The 21,547-nt window shown below is 44.5% G+C and overlaps 1 protein-coding gene across 1 annotated transcript; it reads right to left on the bottom strand.

The window, feature by feature from the left end:
• Positions 1 to 1,052: 1,052 nt before the first annotated feature.
• On the bottom strand, positions 1,053 to 21,517 carry LOC109870842 (major facilitator superfamily domain-containing protein 6). Its single transcript, XM_020461505.2, has 7 exons — positions 20,990 to 21,517; positions 16,833 to 18,425; positions 10,952 to 11,049; positions 9,180 to 9,341; positions 8,438 to 8,536; positions 7,223 to 7,488; positions 1,053 to 4,570 (listed from the first exon to the last, which is right to left on the bottom strand). The coding sequence occupies exons 2-7, from the start codon at positions 18,413 to 18,415 to the stop codon at positions 4,517 to 4,519; spliced, it is 2,262 nt and encodes a 753-aa protein (XP_020317094.1). The 5' UTR covers positions 18,416 to 18,425; positions 20,990 to 21,517; the 3' UTR covers positions 1,053 to 4,516.
• Positions 21,518 to 21,547: the final 30 nt, after the last annotated feature.

Genomic DNA, 21,547 nt, shown 5'->3' with positions numbered 1-21,547 from the left:
AATATGTTCACATTACAGACATGATACAGAACTACATTCATGACTCATTATCAGGGTCAGACTCAACATAAAAGGAGGACCAAGGTGATGTGAAGTAGCCTACAGTAACTGACTGCCTCACCACACCGGAATGGAGTCTATTCGCTACCAAATCATTTTTTTGCCCTCTCTATGCACTCACACTGGATGTAAGTCAATGTGGAAACAGTTGAATCCTCAGGTTTTTAGGATCAAGAGAGAGTGGCGATGCTGCTGGAACGTTGATTTCTATGCTGGAAACAAGGGCTTTGGGGGATTAGCATTTAAACATGTTATTTTCACCTTTACTGGCATGCCTCAAATCCACTGGGTCTCAGTGTTCCACTTACACAGGGCTTTCAATGGGAGTATTTCATGTATCCGGTTAGGTTGCATGTGCATGTGAACTCTGTGAAGCATTTATTTGGGCTGCAATTTCTGAGGCTGGTAACTAATGAACTTGTCCTATGCAGCTGAGGTAACTCTGGGTCTTCCTTTGCTGTGGTGGTCCTCATGAGAGCCAGTTTCATCATTGTGCTTGATGTTTTGCGACTGCACTTGAAGAAACATGTCTTAAAGTAATGATGGACTGTCATTTCACTTTGCTTATTTGAGCTGTTCTTGACATATTGACTTGGTCTTTTACCAAATAGGCCTATCTTCTGTATACCACCCCTACCTTGTCACAACACAACTGACTGGCTCAAATGCAATAAGGAAAGAAATTCCACAAATTAACTTTTAACAAGGCACACCTCTTAATTGAAATGCATTCCAGGCAACTACCTCATGAAGCTGGTTGAGAGAATGCCAAGAGTGTGCAAAGCTGTCATCAAGGCAAAGGATGGCTACTTTGAAGAATCTCAAAAATAAAATATATTTTGATTTGTTTAATACTTTTTTGGTTACTACATGATTCCATTATGTGTTATTTCATAGTTTTGATGTCTTCACTATTATTCTACAATGTAGAAAATTGTCAAAATAAAGAAAAACCCTTGAATGAGTAGTTGTGTCCACAGACAGTTCAAAACCGTGTTTCTTATCATTTATTTTTGGACTGTCCTTTCTGCCATTCATCAACGTGTCATTCAATGCATTTCTATGGGCTTTAATAGTAAAGCTTAAAATCAACATTTAATCAAATAATTGTTTAATGTTATATATATATACACATACACACACCTAAAGGGGTCCTAAAATTCCAAATCACTAAATGATCCATCTTAAAACAATTCCATGTCAGTTTTGGAAACCACCAAATTCACATTTTAGCTTCAAACAGCTGAAAATGCTATATTTTGGCGGCTATGGAAAATATATTTCACAGCGGTTTAGATGGTATAGTGATTCTCTACACTATACGTATGTGTTTTGCCACATATAAACTGAAATCAGGCAAATTTTTGCAACCAGGAAATGGCACCGGCATCTTTTTAAGTATCACAAGTAAATTATGAATCATTTAAAATGCCTTATATTAAGTAAACCAGATGGCACAATGTTCTTGTTGTTTTAATGTATGGATAGCCAGGGGCACACGCCAACACTCTGACATCATTTACAAACGAAGCATTTGTGGTTAGTGAGTCCGTCAGATTAGAGGCAGTAGGGATGACCTGGGATGGTCTCTTGATAAATGTGTGAATTAGCCCATTTTCCTGTCCTAAGTATTTAAAATGTACCGAGTACTTTGGGTCTCAGAGAAAATGTATGGAGTAAAAAGTACATTATTTTCTTTAGGAATATGGTGGTGTAAAAGTTGTAGAAAATATAGTAAAGTACAGAAAAACTACATAAGGAAAATTACTTTAAAGAACTACTTAAGTACTTTTGACCAGCAAAGACGAGATGGACAGCTATGCCCAGGATCCGCCTACATCTAACTCCGTCCCTCTCTACACTCCCATGCCCTGCCCCCAGCACACCTCTCTCACCCCTCCCCCAGTGCCCCTCTCTACCCCCCCTACCTGCCCTCCCCCAGTGCCCCCTCTACCACCCGCTACCTGCCCTCCCCCAGCGCCTTCACCCCACCTCCAGAGCCCCTCTCTACCCCTCCCCCAGGGCCTTCACCCCACCTCCAGAGCCCCTCTCTACCCCTCCCCCAGGGCCTTCACCCCACCTCCAGAGCCCTACCTCATAGGGGACGAGGATATGGAGCTCTTCTAATATCAATTTCAACCTCTGTGGTGAACCGGAGGACCCTAAAATGGCCAGTAAATTAGCAGTAGGCAGAACCTCTCATTACCTCTCGGCTTCACCTTCCATGATAAAACACCTAATGAGAAGAGAAGTCCTGTAACCGGGGGCAACAGAGACTTTAGGGGACTTGAATATTCCCATCATTCCCCAAAGGCTCCCTCCTGATTCTCCACCCTTTTCCAGAAGTGTGTACTTGAACACTCCCTGGCATGGATTTAAAAGCATAGGATTGGTGTAAGCATTGGCTGGAGGGAGTTTCCACCATTTGTTAAATCAATGGGAGAAAGTATGGAAGTGTAGACTTAGGGAGAATCGGGGATGCCCCAGAGTCTCTCAGAGCTATCGTCTCTCTCAGTGGGTTTGACTTCATAGTGACCCAGAAACTCTTCCTCAGGCTGTCATCCCACTATAATCATAGTCAAAGCAGACATCTGTCTTCCTCTGGAATCAAACATTCTGCATCGTAGTTACAACTATTCACCAGAATGACTTTCAAATGGTGCTTATAGCTCTCAGGTTAACTGGCAGCAATCATTAATACATTTGTTGTTTTTCTCCTCCTGTGTGGTAAGTGCCTGGGGCATTGAGACCTGCTCCCCTACTGGTTACTATAACAAGCTCTCATGTACTCCCATTGCTGTGGAATCCAGTGTACTCCCATCTACTGCCCCAACCTGGCTGCTTAAGAAACTGCAGCCTCGGGGACAGCCAATCACATGCTGGAAACATCAAATGGAGATTTTGATAGGACCATGTCTTTCAAGAGCAAAAGTTTTCTCCCTCATGGCTAGAAAAATGCCTATGTTTTTTCAAGTTTTTTTTTACATACATTTGATATCAAACAGCATTAAAGTGATTTCAAATTTGGTGCATATTCTTCATATAAAATGACAAGGATACATTTTTGGTAGTTAAAAAAAACAAACTTTCCAGTGACGTATTGCAAACTGTTGTTTCACCTTGAAAAGATAAAAGCCACAGTGCACTAGGAGTATTAGTTCTCAGGTAGAACATAGGCTATGTACAGCAGACAAGGCATGAAAAATGGTCATTACAATACAATTGTTTAAGATAGTCCCTTGGGAGGAAAGCAGTTTGATATTATTGACAATTATTTCTGTCTAAATATGATCATAGTGAAATATTTGACGTTTAGACATCTTGGCCTGAAGACACTTTATCAATACATATAGAAAGTCTCTACAGAACTCATGGTGTTATAGTTTGTAGTAATTACAGACCCTAAAAGCCTGGTGGATATCATAAATCCTTTTAGGTATCTATTCTTCCACAGCATCAGTGGCGGATAGGTGGTAGACTCGTCACTAGACACAGGAAACATTTACATATAAAAGCAGGGCCACTTTCAAGAGAGCACGAAGTTGTGGGAACAGGTGGATATCAACATAGTATGTAGAACAGTGGAGGCTGCTGAGGGGAGGACGACTCATAATAATGTCTGGAACGGACCGAATGGAATGGCATCAAACACCTGGAAACCATGGAAACCATGTGTTTGATGTATATGATACCGATCCACTGATTCCGCTCCAGTCATTACCACGAGCCCTCTCCATTTAAGGTGCCACCAACCTCAGAACACACGTCTCTCTGACATGTAGAATAAGTAATAAAACCAGTTATATTAATAACATTGCTATCTGCAACGTTCCACAACATTCACCTATTGAATTGGCACCTAAACTTGATGTAAAGAGGAATCTCTACAGTCCACATCAAGCAAAGCAGCCATTACACACAGCGTTTTAGATTCAGTGTGGCACTGCTACAGGAGTGTGAATCACCGACCTACAACAGCACCGCGGCTCAGGCACTTCGAGGGCCAGCGAGACAAATGGAGCCTTATTCAATCGAACCCACTATCCCAGATTTCCAGGATGAGCAAAATAAATACAACTCTGTTACTCGTTTGATGTCCACTTGACAGAGTAACAATAGATCGGTCAAAGAGTTTTTCTCAGCTGGTTAAGACCTGTCTTGCTAGGAGGACGAATTCAATCTCCTTAATTTTGGTCATTATTTCTCTCCTGTCCAGTCTGTATAAATCATACTCCTTACTCCTTTAGCTGGACTTCCCAGCTGTGCATGGGCTTTGACTTGGTGTTGCTTGGAAGGAAAACATTTTAGGGCAGTTCCTCAATGTGCAACATGTCCCCTCTTTCCAGTCCCCTACTGTGTGTTGGCCCGTGGAGAGGGGTGGTTGATCAGCAGGCGTAGGGGGGGTCTCTTGGTCAGAGAGCGGGTCCCACTTGAGAGGGACCAGTCTGGGGAGGTTCTAAGGATGGGGACTGGGATCAGTTGGTTCATCTGTGCCGATCTCATTTATCTCCTACCAATCAGAGCAAAGGTAAAGTGTTACATTAATACTGTAATAATACTACTTAGCAAAATGTTGTAGATATTGTAGAGAATTCGGGTCCAGCGAAAGTCAAAGAGGTCCAAACCTCTTGCCGAGCTCGCTAGGACTTGGGTTAAGGTCGCTACAATATGAAAAAACACCCTCATAAAATACCGTTCTAAAGGCAGGTATTATATTCTCACCTTTCTTCAAGATGTGATACATGAAATAAAGAAGACAATTCTCAGCAGGACATGATACAACATGGAACCTTGGCTGGAACATTGCTAGATGAACATTCCGGTCACATTTCATTATCACAAATGTAAAAATCACAAACATTACCTGTTTATTTCTCTGCCCAGTGATACAGTGCCTTGCGAAAGTATTCGGCCCCCTTGAACTTTGCGACCTTTTGCCACATTTCAGACTTCAAACATAAAGATATAAAACTGTATTTTTTGTGAAGAATCAACAACAAGTGGGACACAATCATGAAGTGGAACGAAATTTATTGGATATTTCAAACTTTTTTAACAAATCAAAAACTGAAAAATTGGGCGTGCAAAATTATTCAGCCCCTTTACTTTCAGTGCAGCAAACTCTCTCCAGAAGTTCAGTGAGGATCTCTGAATGATCCAATGTTGACCTAAATGACTAATGATAATAAATACAATCCACCTGTGTGTAATCAAGTCTCCGTATAAATGCACCTGCACTGTGATAGTCTCAGAGGTCCGTTAAAAGCGCAGAGAGCATCATGAAGAACAAGGAACACACCAGGCAGGTCCGAGATACTGTTGTGAAGAAGTTTAAAGACGGATTTGGATACAAAAAGATTTCCCAAGCTTTAAACATCCCAAGGAGCACTGTGCAAGCGATAATATTGAAATGGAAGGAGTATCAGACCACTGCAAATCTACCAAGACCTGGCCGTCCCTCTAAACTTTCAGCTCATACAAGGAGAAGACTGATCAGAGATGCAGCCAAGAGGCCCATGATCACTCTGGATGAACTGCAGAGATCTACAGCTGAGGTGGGAGACTCTGTCCATAGGACAACAATCAGTCGTATATTGCACAAATCTGGCCTTTATGGAAGAGTGGCAAGAAGAAAGCCATTTCTTAAAGATATCCATAAAAAGTGTTGTTTAAAGTTTGGCATCACCCTGAACACACCATCCCCACTGTCAAACATGGTGGTGGCAGCATCATGGTTTGGGCCTGCTTTTCTTCAGCAGGGACAGGGAAGATGGTTCAAATTGATGGGAAGATGGATGGAGCCAAATACAGGACCATTCTGGAAGTGGAGGAGTCTGCAAAAGACCTGAGACTGGGACAGAGATTGTTCTTCCAACAAGACAATGATCCAAAACATAAAGCAAAATCTACAATGGAATGGTTCAAAAATAAACATATCCAGGTGTTAGAATGCCAGGGTCAAAGTCCAGACCTGAATCCAATCGAGAATCTGTTGAAAGAACTGAAAACTGCTGTTCACAAATGCTCTCCCTCCAACCTCACTGAGCTCGAGCTGTTTTGCAAGGAGGAATGGGAAAAAAATTCAGTCTCTTGATGTGCAAAAGTGATCGAGACATACCCCAAGCGACTTACAGCTGTAATCGCAGCAAAAGGTGGCGCTACAAAGTATTAACTTAAGGGGGCTGAATAATTTTGCACGCCCAATTTTTCAGTTTTTGATTTGTTAAAAAAGTTTGAAATATCCAATAAATGTCGTTCCACTTCATGATTGTGTCCCACTTGTTGTTGATTCTTCACAAAAATACAGTTTTATATCTTTATGTTTGAAGCCTGAAATGTGGCAAAAGGTCGCAAAGTTCAAGGGGGCCGAATACTTTCGCAAGGCACTGTATGTCTTTGGGCCCAGCTTCAAAGCACAGCCTGAGCCCATCAGTCTAACCCTGAACCCACCAGTCTAATCTTGAACCCACCAGTCTAATCCTGAACCCACCAGTCTAACCCTGAACCCATCAGTCTAACCCTGAACCCACCAGTCTAATCCTGAACCCACCAGTCTAATCCTGAACCCACCAGTCTCATCCTAAACCCACCAGTCTATCCCTGAAACCGCCAGTCTAATCCTGAACCCGCCAGTCTATCCCTGAACCCACCAGTCCAACCTGAACCCACCAGTATATCTCTGAACCCACCAGTCTATCCCTGGACCCACCAGTCTATCCCTGAACTCATCAGTCTATTCCTGAACCCACCAGTCTATCCCTGAACCCACCTGTCTATCCCTGAACCCACCACTCTAATCCTGAACCCACCAGTCTATCCCTGAACCCACCAGTCTATCCCTGAACCCACCAGTCTATCCCTGAACCCACCAGTCTATCCCTGAACCCACCAGTATATACATGAACCCACCAGTCTATCCCTGAACCCACCAGTCTATCCCTGTACCCACCAGTCTATCCCTGAACCCACCAGTCTATCCCTGAACCCACCAGTATATCCCTGAACCCACCAGTCTATCCCTGAACCCACCAGTCTATCCCTGAACCCACCAGTCTATACCTGAACTCATCAGTCTATCCCTGAACCCACCAGTCTATCCCTGAACTCATCAGTCTATCCTTGAAGCCCACAAGCTGCCAGCCACCCTGTCTACCTACAGTACCTGCAGCGGCGGATGGTTGTTGTCAGGGCTGCTCCTGGCAAGGGTAGCCATCTCTCTGATCTGGTGCAGGGCGAAGGCCAGGGAGACCCAGGGCGAGGCGGACACCACCCAGGCAGGCTCGCTCAAATCCTCCTGATCCTCCTGGTGCTTGGTCTTCCTCGGTGGTGTCATTGTGGCGGCTCCATTATTTGATTGGATAATGTCTATGGTCGCTATGGGAAAAGGGCTGGAGGGGACTGGGATGTTCTCCGCCAGCATTCTGGGATCTGGAAAACAACTCAAGCTAAATGCTTCATAACAATTCCTGGCATGCTTCAAAATGATTATTCCGTTAACGTGTCTGACCTAACAACAATCTCCACTATTAAGATCCTAAATACGATTCATGCTGCATTCTAATGTCTATGAATTTCTCAGTTGCTGATTGAGAAAGAGAATAAAAAGTAAATGGCAGTAAATGTTATGCTTGCCAGATTGGGAGCCAGTCACTTCTCCACTAAGGGGTTTAATAGGTGAAGTAAATGTTATGCTTGCCAGATTGGGAGCCAGTCACTTCTCCACTAAGGGGTTTAATAGGTGAAGTAAATGTTATGCTTGCCAGATTGGGAGCCAGTCACTTCTCCACTAAGGGGTTTAATAGGTGAAGTAAATGTTATGCTTGCCAGATTGGGAGCCAGTCACTTCTCCACTAAGGGGTTTAATAGGTGAAGTAAATGTTATGCTTGCCAGATTGGGAGCCAGTCACTTCTCCACTAAGGGGTTTAATAGGTGAAGTAAATGTTATGCTTGCCAGATTGGGAGCCAGTCACTTCTCCACTAAGGGGTTTAACAGGTGAAGTAAATGTTATGCTTGCCAGATTGGGAGCCAGTCACTTCTCCACTAAGGGGTTTAATAGGTGAAGTAAATGTTATGCTTGCCAGATTGGGAGCCAGTCACTTCTCCACTAAGGGGTTTAACAGGTGAAGTAAATGTTATGCTTGCCAGATTGGGAGCCAGTCACTTCTCCACTAAGGGGTTTAATAGGTGAAGTAAATGTTATGCTTGCCAGATTGGGAGCCAGTCACTTCTCCACTAAGGGGTTTAATAGGTGAAGTAAATGTTATGCTTGCCAGATTGGGAGCCAGTCACTTCTGTTCTCCTGTAGGCCTAAGTCCATGCAGACGCATGCCATGAAGGGTACAGTGTAGGATCAAATAAACATTAATGACACATACCTTTGTTCCCACTCTGCACAGCCAGCCACTGGATGAGAGCGAAGAGGAGGAGGATGACGAGGGACACCATTCCTATCCCTCTGAAGGTGTGTGCCGCTCCTAAACCATAACCCAAAAAGACAAAACGTGTGCTCCACAGGCTTTTGGAAACAAAATCTCAAAATAAATGTATTTATTTCACTCATTGCTTTTCATGTAATGTCCATTTCAGGACTGTAAAGGATATATGTTACCACAGTCATCAAGATGCGTTTCAGAACACAGAGAGAGACACACAGTTGTTATTCTGGGAGAGCTGCCAAATGCATTCCAGACAATCAAATTCCTATCCTAATGATTGAAGATGGGGCTGCTGGTAGTTTATTAAGAGAAAACCATGGAGGACAGGGCATCCTTTTAAGGAGAGGAGGCGTTGTTCAACAGTTGGAAAGGCATCTGAGAGTATGACACGTGTGAGTACAACTAGCTGCTCAAGTAGGAGTGAAGCTACATTCTGTTCTGTTAGCCACTGTTAAATGTACAATCTACAATAGTTACTGCTGTTCTCAATAGTCATTTCAATTCATGAACATTGAACAGCAAATTGAACATCGAATAGCAGTCTTTACTCCTGATAGTACCTTTAATGGGTGACGCCAATAGATCCATCTCTCTTTGGTTGAATGTGTTTTACATACTCTAGAACTGGGGGACACTTAATTCGATTAAATACAACTTCTCCTCACACAGTGGTTCTTCTTACCAAAAACACTGACGAAGCCTCCCCCCACCATGGCCCCACAGCCCCGGCCCAGCCCTAGGTGCAGGCCCTGGAGGATACCCTGGGCAGAGGTCCTCAGCTCTGGAGGCACTGCAGCACTGAGGTAGGAGATACAGGCTGCCCACACTGACGCATGGGTCACACCTAGATACACAGAGATACAGACAGACGGAAAGAGAGGGACAGAGACAGAGACACACAGACAAGGAGAGAGAGAGACAGAGAGTGTGGGATGTGGGGTCAACTTGCAAAACAAGATTTCACCAAAATGGGACAATCACCCCCATTGAAAACCTACATGCAGAGTTCTGTAAGATTCTCCTACACGTCCAGAAGAAAACTACAAACAACGCATGCAGCGCAGAATTAGGTCAATATCCACTAATAATAAAAACTCAGAAAAGAACAATTCAGTTTTGGAAACATCTAAAATACAGTGACCCCCTCTCATCATTACCAAGCCCTGCAATGCCAAGAGCTGAGCAAAGAAAAGAGTTCCCTCATCCAGGTGGTCCTGGCGCTGAGTTCACAAACCTGTTCTACTAACACACTGAAGCCTCAGGACCAGAACATCCAATCAATCAGATAAAAACAATAAACAACAGTCTAAACAAAACTACATTGCTTATTAGGAAACACAAGCAAAAGCACAAAGCAAAATGCAGTGCTATCTGGCCCTAAATCGACAGTATACCGTGCGTGGCTAACTATTTGACCATTGTTACTGATCAAAACCTTAGAAAAACCTTGACAAAAGTACAGGCTCAGTGAGCACAGCCTTGCCATCGAGAAGAGTAGACACAGGAAAACCTGGCTTCCTGTAGAGGAACAACTACTGCACAACAGCGGAACCCGAGATAGAGCGTTCAGGGCAGGCGACAGACGAGAGAGAGAGGACTTAACCCTCACTGGGTGTGGCGTGTTTGAAGTGGCTCAACCAGCTAGTTCCAAGTCAACATGTCTCATTGTACACCAATAATAGAACAAAGCCATTGAACCTGCTACCCTCCATAGTCCGGCCTGGCCTTGCCCCCTATTCAGCTCTTTAGCTGGCCCATGTCGTCACGTGTGTCGTGTTCACGTCATGTCGAACACTGAAATTTCCAACTTGCTTACTCGTTGTAAAAAGATGATAGAGTTTCCCACTTGGGAATGATCAGAATCAACCAATAGGAAGCGCTACACAAATAACATAGGTTCATTTTAAGAGTTCCCGAGTTTCCAACATGACGTGAATGTGGCATAACCTCCCAATATTAGAAAACAATGGCCAGACCAGAGCTACGGCCATTTTGTTTGTGTTGCAGGCTGTATCATGATTGGGAGTCCCCATAGGGCCGCGCACTATTGTCCCAGCATCTTCTGGGTTTGGCACGGGGTAGGCCGTCATTGTAAATAAGAATTTGTTCTTACCTGACTTGTCTAGTTAATGATTACAAACATTTTAAGCGTCCTTTAATGTTAATCTTTCGTGTGCAGCTGCAACATTGTTATTCATGGCCTAAGTGGCTGTTAGTGAAGTCTAGATACAGAGGAAAAGGGTGTTTTCCAGGCAAAGGAAAAGCCTTTCATTTCGTTGAGAGGAGAGTTCCTGTCCGGCCTGATATGAACTCTGAGCCAACATGCCAACAATGTAAGTGCACTGGTGCAGCCAGTTCAAACACTGCTTCTGCCTTCTTTCTATCTAATGTTAACATTGGCTAAGCTAAGCTAAGTCAACATATGCCACGCCGTGACACCCAGTGTAGCCTAACCTTGAAGGACCTCCATGGGCAGGACGATCCAGGCGTTCTCCAGGTAGGAGATGTACAGGAAACGAGCCGTGTTGCAGGCCAGACCGATGTACAGCACCCTGTGGAGGGAGAGGGGAGGAGAAGGTCATGGAACACAGATGTGTTATTGATGTTCTGGAACTATCACTACTGACTACACTGTTCAAATAACAATCCACCAATCACAAACATAACCCTATCCTAAATTGTAACCCTATGCTAAACCCTAGCCCTAACCTATAGGAGGTTATTGCCACAACAGAGTTGCAGGTGAAAGCAAGGCCAAAGTTCAGAAGTCAAACCTGAACTGTCCCTGGATTGTGGTTGGTTTGTCATTGTCATTCTGAACTAGGGTTGCACGGGGAGGGTATATTACTGGAAACATTTCTAAGTTTACCAGTAAATTACCAGGATTTTGGTATCTTTCAAGGATTTTACATAATCTAACACATGACATCTAGTGGCCCTTTTGGGTATTTCAGATTATGACAGTCTCTGGCCCTCTGTTGGGCCTTATCACATGTAAAATATATTCAATAATAAGATGGTTTTAAATATGGTTTAAATATAAACCATCAACTCAGTGAATAACATTGGTGTTTAATGTGAGGGTTACCAAAGCTACGATAGATTACCATAGATAATCTGTTAATTACCAAAATTACTGAAGATTCCGGTAACTTTGGTAAATTACCTATGCAACCCTATTCTGAACAGAATATATTTCCTTCCCAGACCGTTGGATATTTGGTGCCCATCTGCCATGACAACGTCCTGTTCAATCAAACCACTGACCTGACAATGTAAATACAATGCAAATATACTGACACATTTACCAAACACTTAAATGATTCCAGTTTACAAACTTCTCTCTATTGCCTCTCTCTCATGAAACAAACGCGACCTTTGAACTTAATCTAAAAGTAAACGAACGCAAAGGCTGATTGTAGTATATTATTCGCTAACAAGCTATAAATGTCCAGATGGGCCGGATATGAGATGTGGTGGATGAGAGAGAAAGAGACAGAGAGACAGAGAGACAGAGAGAGAGGAGACAGAGAGAGAGGAGACCGAGAAAGAGGAGACAGAGAGAGAGACAGAGAGACAGAGAGAGAGAGACAGAGAGAGACAGAGAGAGAGAGACACAGAGAGAGAAAGACAGAGAGAGAGAGACACAGAGAGAGAGAGAGAGAGAGAGAGAGAGAGAGAGAGAGAGAGAGAGAGAGACAGAGAGAGAGACAGAGAGAGAGAGACAGAGAGACAGAGAGAGACAGAGTGAGAGAGACAGAGAGAGAGAGAGACAGAGAGAGAGAGAGAGAGGGAGAGACAGAGAGAGAGAGAGAGAGAGACAGAGAGAGAGAGAGACAGAGAGAGAGAGACAGAGAGAGAGAGACAGAGAGAGAGAGACAGAGAGAGAGACAGAGAGACAGAGAGAGACAGAGAGAGAGAGAGACAGAGACAGACAGAGAGAGACAGAGAGAGAGAGAGAGAGAGAGAGAGAGAGAGAGAGAGAGAGAGAGAGAGAGAGAGACAGAGACAGAGACAGAGACAGAGACAGAGACAGAGACAGAGACAGAGACAGAGAGACAGACAGAGAGAGAGAGACAGAGAGACAGACAGAGAGAGAGAGACAGAGAGAGAGGAGACAGAGAGAGACAGAGAGGAGACAGAGAGAGAGGAGACAGAGAGATAGTATAAGTAGCACTACTACCATGTTGTGGTAATTTTTTCACCCCTGATCCACCATAATACTCAACTACAAACATCTTAAACTAAAATAGTTCACACAGGAACAGGACAGGAAACACAGCCGTGGGAAGTAGGGCTGTAAAAAATCTATATTAATAACAGTCCTGTATTAGTGGACTGATATAGACAACTGTAGTGCGGGCAACAACAACAACAACAAAAAACATTTTCCCACGACCTTGGCAGGAAATGAAAGAAGGTGAGATGACTTTCAAAATATTTGGCCATTGTTTAACTTCACCGACCAAAAACAGGGAACAAGTGAAAAGTCTGACCAAATCTAGATTTTTTTCATCCTTTCTCATCAAATCTGCGAGAAAGGTGAGCTATTCGGTGGAATTAAATTAAACTGAAGGACAGAAAATAATACTGCAACTGTGTAGGATTACTATAGCAGACTGAGCTGACCTGGGTTTTATAGCCTGGTCCCACAATACCAGAATGAGCTGACCTGGGTTCTGTAGCCTGGTCCCACAATACCAGAATGAGCTGACCTGGGTTCTGTAGCCTGGTCCCACAATACCAGAATGAGCTGACCTGGGTTCTGTAGCCTGATTCCAGAGCAGTTTGTGCTATCTTGCAAACTCCTATAGTCATTGTCATGCAGGAGATGACTAGACATACAGATACACAAACAGACCTGAGGGGTATACTACAAACAGACCTGAGGGGTATACTATTGTACAAACAGACCTGAGGGGTACGCTACTGTACAAACAGACCTGAGGGGTATACTACAAACAGACCTGAGGGCTATACTACTGTACAAACAGACCTGAGGGCTATACTACTGTACAAACAGACCTGAGGGGTATACTACTGTACAAACAGACCTGAGGGGTATACTACTGTACAAACAGACCTGAGGGCTATACTACTGTACAAACAGACCTGAGGGGTACACTACTGTACAAACAGACCTGAGGGCTATACTACTGTACAAACAGACCTGAGGGCTATACTACTGTACAAACAGACCTGAGGGGTATACTACAAACAGACCTGAGGGCTATACTACTGTACAAACAGACCTGAGGGGTATACTACTGTACAAACAGACCTGAGGGGTATACTACAAACAGACCTGAGGGCTATACTACTGTACAAACAGACCTGAGGGGTACACTACTGTACAAACAGACCTGAGGGCTATACTACTGTACAAACAGACCTGAGGGCTATACACTACTGTACAAACAGACCTGAGGGGTATACTACAAACAGACCTGAGGGCTATACTACTGTACAAACAGACCTGAGGGGTACACTACTGTACAAACAGACCTGAGGGCTATACTACTGTACAAACAGACCTGAGGGGTATACTACAAACAGACCTGAGGGCTATACTACTGTACAAACAGACCTGAGGGCTATACTACTGTACAAACAGACCTGAGGGGTATACTACTGTACAAACAGACCTGAGGGGTATACTACTGTACAAACAGACCTGAGGGCTATACTACAAACAGACCTGAGGGCTATACTACTGTACAAACAGACCTGAGGGGTATACTACTGTACAAACAGACCTGAGGGGTATACTACTGTACAAACAGACCTGAGGGGTATACTACAAACAGACCTGAGGGCTATACTACTGTACAAACAGACCTGAGGGCTATACTACTGTACAAACCGACCTGAGGGGTATACTACTGTACAAACAGACCTGAGGGCTATACTACTGTACAAACAGACCTGAGGGCTATACTACTGTACAAACAGACCTGAGGGCTATACTACTGTACAAACAGACCTGAGGGGTACACTACTGTACAAACAGACCTGAGGGCTATACTACTGTACAAACAGACCTGAGGGGTATACTACAAACAGACCTGAGGGCTATACTACTGTACAAACAGACCTGAGGGGTATACTACAAACAGACCTGAGGGGTATACTACTGTACAAACAGACCTGAGGGGTATACTACAAACAGACCTGAGGGGTATACTACTGTACAAACAGACCTGAGGGCTATACTACTGTACAAACAGACCTGAGGGCTATACTACAAACAGACCTGAGGGGTATACTACTGTACAAACAGACCTGAGGGGTATACTACAAACAGACCTGAGGGGTATACTACTGTACAAACAGACCTGAGGGCTATACTACTGTACAAACAGACCTGAGGGCTATACTACTGTACAAACAGACCTGAGGGCTATACTACTGTACAAACAGACCTGAGGGGTATACTACAAACAGACCTGAGGGCTATACTACTGTACAAACAGACCTGAGGGGTATACTACAAACAGACCTGAGGGCTATACTACTGTACAAACAGACCTGAGGGGTATACTACTGTACAAACAGACCTGAGGGGTATACTACAAACAGACCTGAGGGCTATACTACTGTACAAACAGACCTGAGGGGTACACTACTGTACAAACAGACCTGAGGGCTATACTACTGTACAAACAGACCTGAGGGCTATACACTACTGTACAAACAGACCTGAGGGGTATACTACAAACAGACCTGAGGGCTATACTACTGTACAAAAAGACCTGAGGGCTATACTACTGTACAAACAGACCTGAGGGCTATACTACTGTACAAACAGACCTGAGGGCTATACTACTGTACAAACAGACCTGAGGGCTATACTACTGTACAAACAGACCTGAGGGGTATACTACAAACAGACCTGAGGGCTATACTACTGTACAAACAGACCTGAGGGCTATACTACTGTACAAACAGACCTGAGGGCTATACTACTGTACAAACAGACCTGAGGGGTATACTACAAACAGACCTGAGGGCTATACTACTGTACAAACAGACCTGAGGGGTACACTACTGTACAAACAGACCTGAGGGCTATACTACTGTACAAACAGACCTGAGGGCTATACACTACTGTACAAACAGACCTGAGGGGTATACTACAAACATACCTGAGGGCTAGACTACTGTACAAACAGACCTGAGGGCTATACACTACTGTACAAACAGACCTGAGGGGTATACTACAAACAGACCTGAGGGCTAGACTACTGTACAAACAGACCTGAGGGCTATACTACTGTACAAACAGACCTGAGGGCTATACTACTGTACAAACAGACCTGAGGGGTATACTACTGTACAAACAGACCTGAGGGCTATACTACTGTACAAACAGACCTGAGGGGTACACTACTGTACAAACAGACCTGAGGGCTAGACTACTGTACAAACAGACCTGAGGGCTATACTACTGTACAAACAGACCTGAGGGGTACACTACTGTACAAACAGACCTGAGGGCTATACTACTGTACAAACAGACCTGAGGGGTATACTACAAACAGACCTGAGGGCTATACTACTGTACAAACAGACCTGAGGGCTATACTACTGTACAAACAGACCTGAGGGGTACACTACTGTACAAACAGACCTGAGGGCTATACTACTGTACAAACAGACCTGAGGGCTATACTACTGTACAAACAGACCTGAGGGGTATACTACAAACAGACCTGAGGGCTATACTACTGTACAAACAGACCTGAGGGCTATACTACTGTACAAACAGACCTGAGGGGTATACTACTGTACAAACAGACCTGAGGGGTGCACTACAAACAGACCTGAGGGCTATACTACTGTACAAACAGACCTGAGGGGTACACTACAAACAGACCTGAGGGGTATACTACTGTACAAACAGACCTGAGGGGTACACTACAAACAGACCTGAGGGGTATACTACTGTACAAACAGACCTGAGGGGTGCACTACAAACAGACCTGAGGGGTATACTACTGTACAAACAGACCTGAGGGGTACACTACAAACAGACCTGAGGGGTATACTACTGTACAAACAGACCTGAGGGGTACACTACAAACAGACCTGAGGGGTATACTACTGTACAAACAGACCTGAGGGGTACACTACAAACAGATCTGAGGGGTAACCTAAACTTGAACATGGGTTGTTGGTTTAAACAATTAAATCAATCCATGCCAATTTCAACCATATATTCCCACCAAAAGTTATTTCTGAACATTTAAGCAAGTTAGCTGGCTAACTCATTGATCCAGCTTTGAGACATAACCCCCCCCCCCTGGGCTTTTGACCCATGCCCCCTTTTATAAACCTTATATGGCCAACCAGCTCGATGAGCTTGTGGCTGGTGAAGTAGGCAACCAGCTCTGAGATGTGGCTCAGCACCGAGCACACTCCAAATAGCGTGGTGGTCCCTTTCAGGTCCTCCAGGTGCCAGTAGAGGAACGTGAACACAAAGCCGTAGCCGAATCCCATAAACCAGGCCACGAAGAGCACTGAGCCGTACTGCACGCTACACAGCAGCCGAATGAGGTCCTGATAACGAAACGGTTGGCTGACGACACTTTGGGATTCTAACGATTCCACCGCATGCCCTTTGGGAGATGAAACACCACTGGACATTTGAGGAGACTCTGCCTCCTGTCTCTTATCCTCCTCCAGCTGAGCCTCCATTGGCTGGTGGTCACTAGTACTACTCTCAAAGTAAAACTGTGTGGACAATATCAAAGCTACGGCCATCAGGACTCCAAAGACAATAAAGGCTATCTGATAGTTCTTGTAGTCGGGCACGATGCAGCCGGTGCCCTGGATGAAGAGCTTGATGTGGGTGTGGTCGATCCAGATGCCTACGCAGAGCATGGCCAGGCCCCAGCCCAGGGAGCCCCACATCCTCTGCAGGCCGTAGCGGTCCTGGTGGGGGCCCAGGTACTGCAGGGTGCGCGTGTCCACTATGGTGACAGCCGGAGCACTGAAGAACTCGCCGATGATGATGACGAGCAGGATCAGGAGGAAGATGGTCTCCACCTGGTCGTGGTTGGAGATCATGTGGTAGACTTTGGGAATGGTTGTGGTGGTTGGTTTGGTTGTGGTTAGATTTGAGGCAGGTTTTGAGCTGGCTGTTGTAGTGGGTGTGGTGGAAGGGGAAGATGTTGTTGTTGTGATGGTGGGGGAAGGCACAGGTCTAGTGACATTACCACCATCGCTCCTCACATACCTGTGCAGGGGACCGCTACTAACTGTGTCTGATGCTAAACCGTGTTGATTCGAGGAGAGGGAAAACAAGTCTCCAATCACACCCCTGCGGTCCCTACTGTAATTGGCCAGCAGACCGGGGTGGGCAGGGCTGGTGGGGCGTGCGACTGTGGGTTTCCTCTCCACGCATGTTATGGTGGCAGGCTTGATGAAGCCGATGCCGCAGTTGAACACCAGCCAGCAGAAAACGGAGAACACAAGCACCATCTTGCCCTTCTTGAAGCGGTCCGCCACCACCCCCCAAAAGGGGGCGCTACAAAATTCGATGAAGTACCGGATCCCGACCAGCAAGCCGCTCTGACTGGGAGTCATCCCCAGCTGTTTGTAGTACACAGGCAGCAGTGGGTGTAGGGACCCATAGGCTGCATAGAAGAAGAAGTAGAAGACCTTGGAGATGAGGAGGTGGTTGTCGATCCGCACGCAGTTCCTCTCCAGGCAGTCATTACTAGGGTTGGAGGAGGGGGAGTCAGGTTTGTCTGTGGGGGGAGACTCTGGACCTTGGGAGGCAGAAGTGGGGCCCGCGCCCACCGGTATCTGCTCCAGGGTGTTGGACAAGGTGTTGAAGGGTTCTGCCAGGACATACTTCCTCTTCTGATACCCCTCGTCATCCGTCAAGATGGCCACCTGGTCGTCACTCGCCATCTCTCTCTCTCTGTGTGTGTGTGTGTGTGTGTGTGTGTGTGTGTGAGTGAGTGAGTGAGTGAGTGAGTGAGTGAGTGAGTGAGTGAGTGAGTGAGTGAGTGAGTGAGTGCAAGTGAGCAAGAGGGGAGAGAGCGAGAGAGGGAGAGAGAGAGCGTGAGAAAGATAGGGGGAGAGAGACAAAGAGAGAGAGAGAGGAGATAGAAAAAGAACACAAACAACTTTGTAAATACAACCTATATTTATCTGATCTTGATTGTCCCTTTCATACTTCAACTATTTGCACATCGTTACTGTACATAGCCACTAATATAACACATTCCTATATTATTTAAAAACTTTTATGAGTAATGTTTACCCTTCATTTTTTTGTATTGTTTATCATGTATTTCACTTGCTTTGGTAATGTAAACATATGTTTCCCATGCCAATAAAGCCCATTAAATTTAAAGTGAATTCAGACAGACAGACAGACAGACAGACAGACAGACAGACAGACAGACAGACAGACAGACAGACAGACAGACAGACAGACAGACAGACAGACAGACAGACAGACAGACAGACAGACAGACAGACAGACAGACAGACAGACAGACAGACAGACAGACAGAGACTTGTGACATTTTGGAACATGTGGTTTATGGGCTGATAAAAAGCACACCTTCAATTTCTGAACCAGACACTTTTGGTAAACCGTTGGGAAATGGGGCTAGCATGTAAGGACTGACAGCCCATAAGATTGGCATGTAAAGACTGACAGCCCATAAGATTGGCATGTAAGGACTGACAGCCCATAAGATTGGCATGTAAGGACTGACAGCCCATAAGATTGGCATGTAAGGACTGACAGCCCATAAGATTGGCATGTAAGGACTGACAGCCCATAAGATTGGCATGTAAGGACTGACAGCCCATAAGATTGGCATGTAAGGACTGACAGCCCATAAGATTGGCATGTAAGGACTGACAGCCCATAAGATTGGCATGTAAGGACTGACAGCCCATAAGATTGGCATGTAAGGACTGACAGCCCATAAGATTGGCATGTAAGGACTGACAGCCCATAAGATTGGCATGTAAGGACTGACAGCCCATAAGATTGGCATGTAAGGACTGACAGCCCATAAGATTGGCATGTAAGGTCTGACAGCCCATAAGATTGGCATGTAAGGACTGACAGCCCATAAGATTGGCATGTAAGGACTGACAGCCCATAAGATTGGCATGTAAGGACTGACAGCCCATAAGATTGGCATGTAAGGACTGACAGCCCATAAGATTGGCATGTAAGGACTGACAGCCCATAAGATTGGCATGTAAGGACTGACAGCCCATAAGATTGGCATGTAAGGACTGACAGCCCATAAGATTGGCATGTAAGGACTGACAGCCCATAAGATTGGCATGTAAGGACTGACAGCCCATAAGATTGGCATGTAAGGACTGACAGCCCATAAGATTGGCATGTAAGGACTGACAGCCCATAAGATTGGCATGTAAGGACTGACAGCCCATAAGATTGGCATGTAAGGACTGACAGCCCATAAGATTGGCATGTAAGGACTGACAGCCCATAAGATTGGCATGTAAGGACTGACAGCCCATAAGATTGGCATGTAAGGACTGACAGCCCATAAGATTGGCATGTAAGGACTGACAGCCCATAAGATTGGCATGTAAGGACTGACAGCCCATAAGATTGGCATGTAAGGACTGACAGCCCATAAGATTGGCATGTAAGGACTGACAGCCCATAAGATTGGCATGTAAGGACTGACAGCCCATAAGATTGGCATGTAAGGACTGACAGCCCATAAGATTGGCATGTAAGGACTGACAGCCCATAAGATTGGCATGTAAGGACTGACAGCCCATAAGATTGGCATGTAAGGACTGACAGCCCATAAGATTGGCATGATTGTTTTACAAACAAATGTTGAAGTTCTCTATTTTTTTAACATAAATAATATATGGGTCATGGCAAGGTCAGACAGGAGTAACAAAGCTCACCACTGATGAGTCATCACAAGGCTTTTATTATTTAGTAGAAAAATCTAAAACATCTATAACAATAACTTATAAATGCTGTCAAAAATACAATAATTTGATTAGCAAGATAATTGAGTATGATGTTTAAGCTCTTACATGTTGTTATATAAAAGACTCGGGGAAAACCTATCCATTAGACTACTGCCTGTACAGCAGGATACATGACTCCACATTTCCCTGTAACGTACCAATAATATAACTGTTAGCCTGTTGACTAGCTGTGCATTGCGCGAGACAAATATATTCGGGCATTAATGACAAGACAACATCACATAACCATTGATAATAATAAGCTGCTTTTTCACTGCAGCTGGCTATTATTTACTAGGCTATACACCTGTCGTGAGGCGTTTCTTCTTGCAACAATACATTACAAATGTAGATCTATATTCAATGTAGAAATTTTATTATTATTATTATTTTTAAACAGAAGGCGTATCTAAACGTGTTATTCTATTTAACACAAATTAAGCCAATAGTAGGAAGTTAAAATTAAAATTAAAAACAGCAAAGCTATTTTCTTACCCAAATTATTGTTTCAATGTCTCAATGTTGTCTGAGTCCGCTTTTCTACAATGTATCTTCTCGAGCCCATAATTTAGCTGTCCTATTGGCGACGACTTTCATAGGATGAATATGCGGACAGGCAGCTAATGTCACCGTCAAAAAATTCCGTTCTATAATTATACGCTTTCAAACGTATACGGGGCTATTCATGTTGAACACACATCTTTTTCGGAGAAGTCTAGACTGACGTAATTTCACGACTGCCGGACTATTTCAGAGTCCCAGACTGTTGTGGCGTGCGTGCAGCCTAAAATGAGACTGACTGCGCATTTACTCAATGATGATGAATGCACTGATAGTCCAAAGTGGCTTCTTGTCCTCCTCGATATTGCTTTCTGCATGTCCAGTTCTTTCATTTAAGCAGACATAAATAAAAAGCGCAGAGCAGATTAAGCCACTCGCTTGTTAGAGTAGCTGCATTTCAAATCAAATCGTATTTGACACATGCGCCGAATACAACAGGTAGACCTTACAGTGAAATGCTTACTTACAAGCCCTTAACCAACAATGCAGTTT

This window comes from Oncorhynchus kisutch, linkage group LG2, assembly GCF_002021735.2.
Source record: "Oncorhynchus kisutch isolate 150728-3 linkage group LG2, Okis_V2, whole genome shotgun sequence".
Lineage (NCBI taxonomy): Eukaryota > Metazoa > Chordata > Actinopteri > Salmoniformes > Salmonidae > Oncorhynchus > Oncorhynchus kisutch.
This window is presented reverse-complemented; position numbering and strand designations above follow the sequence as displayed.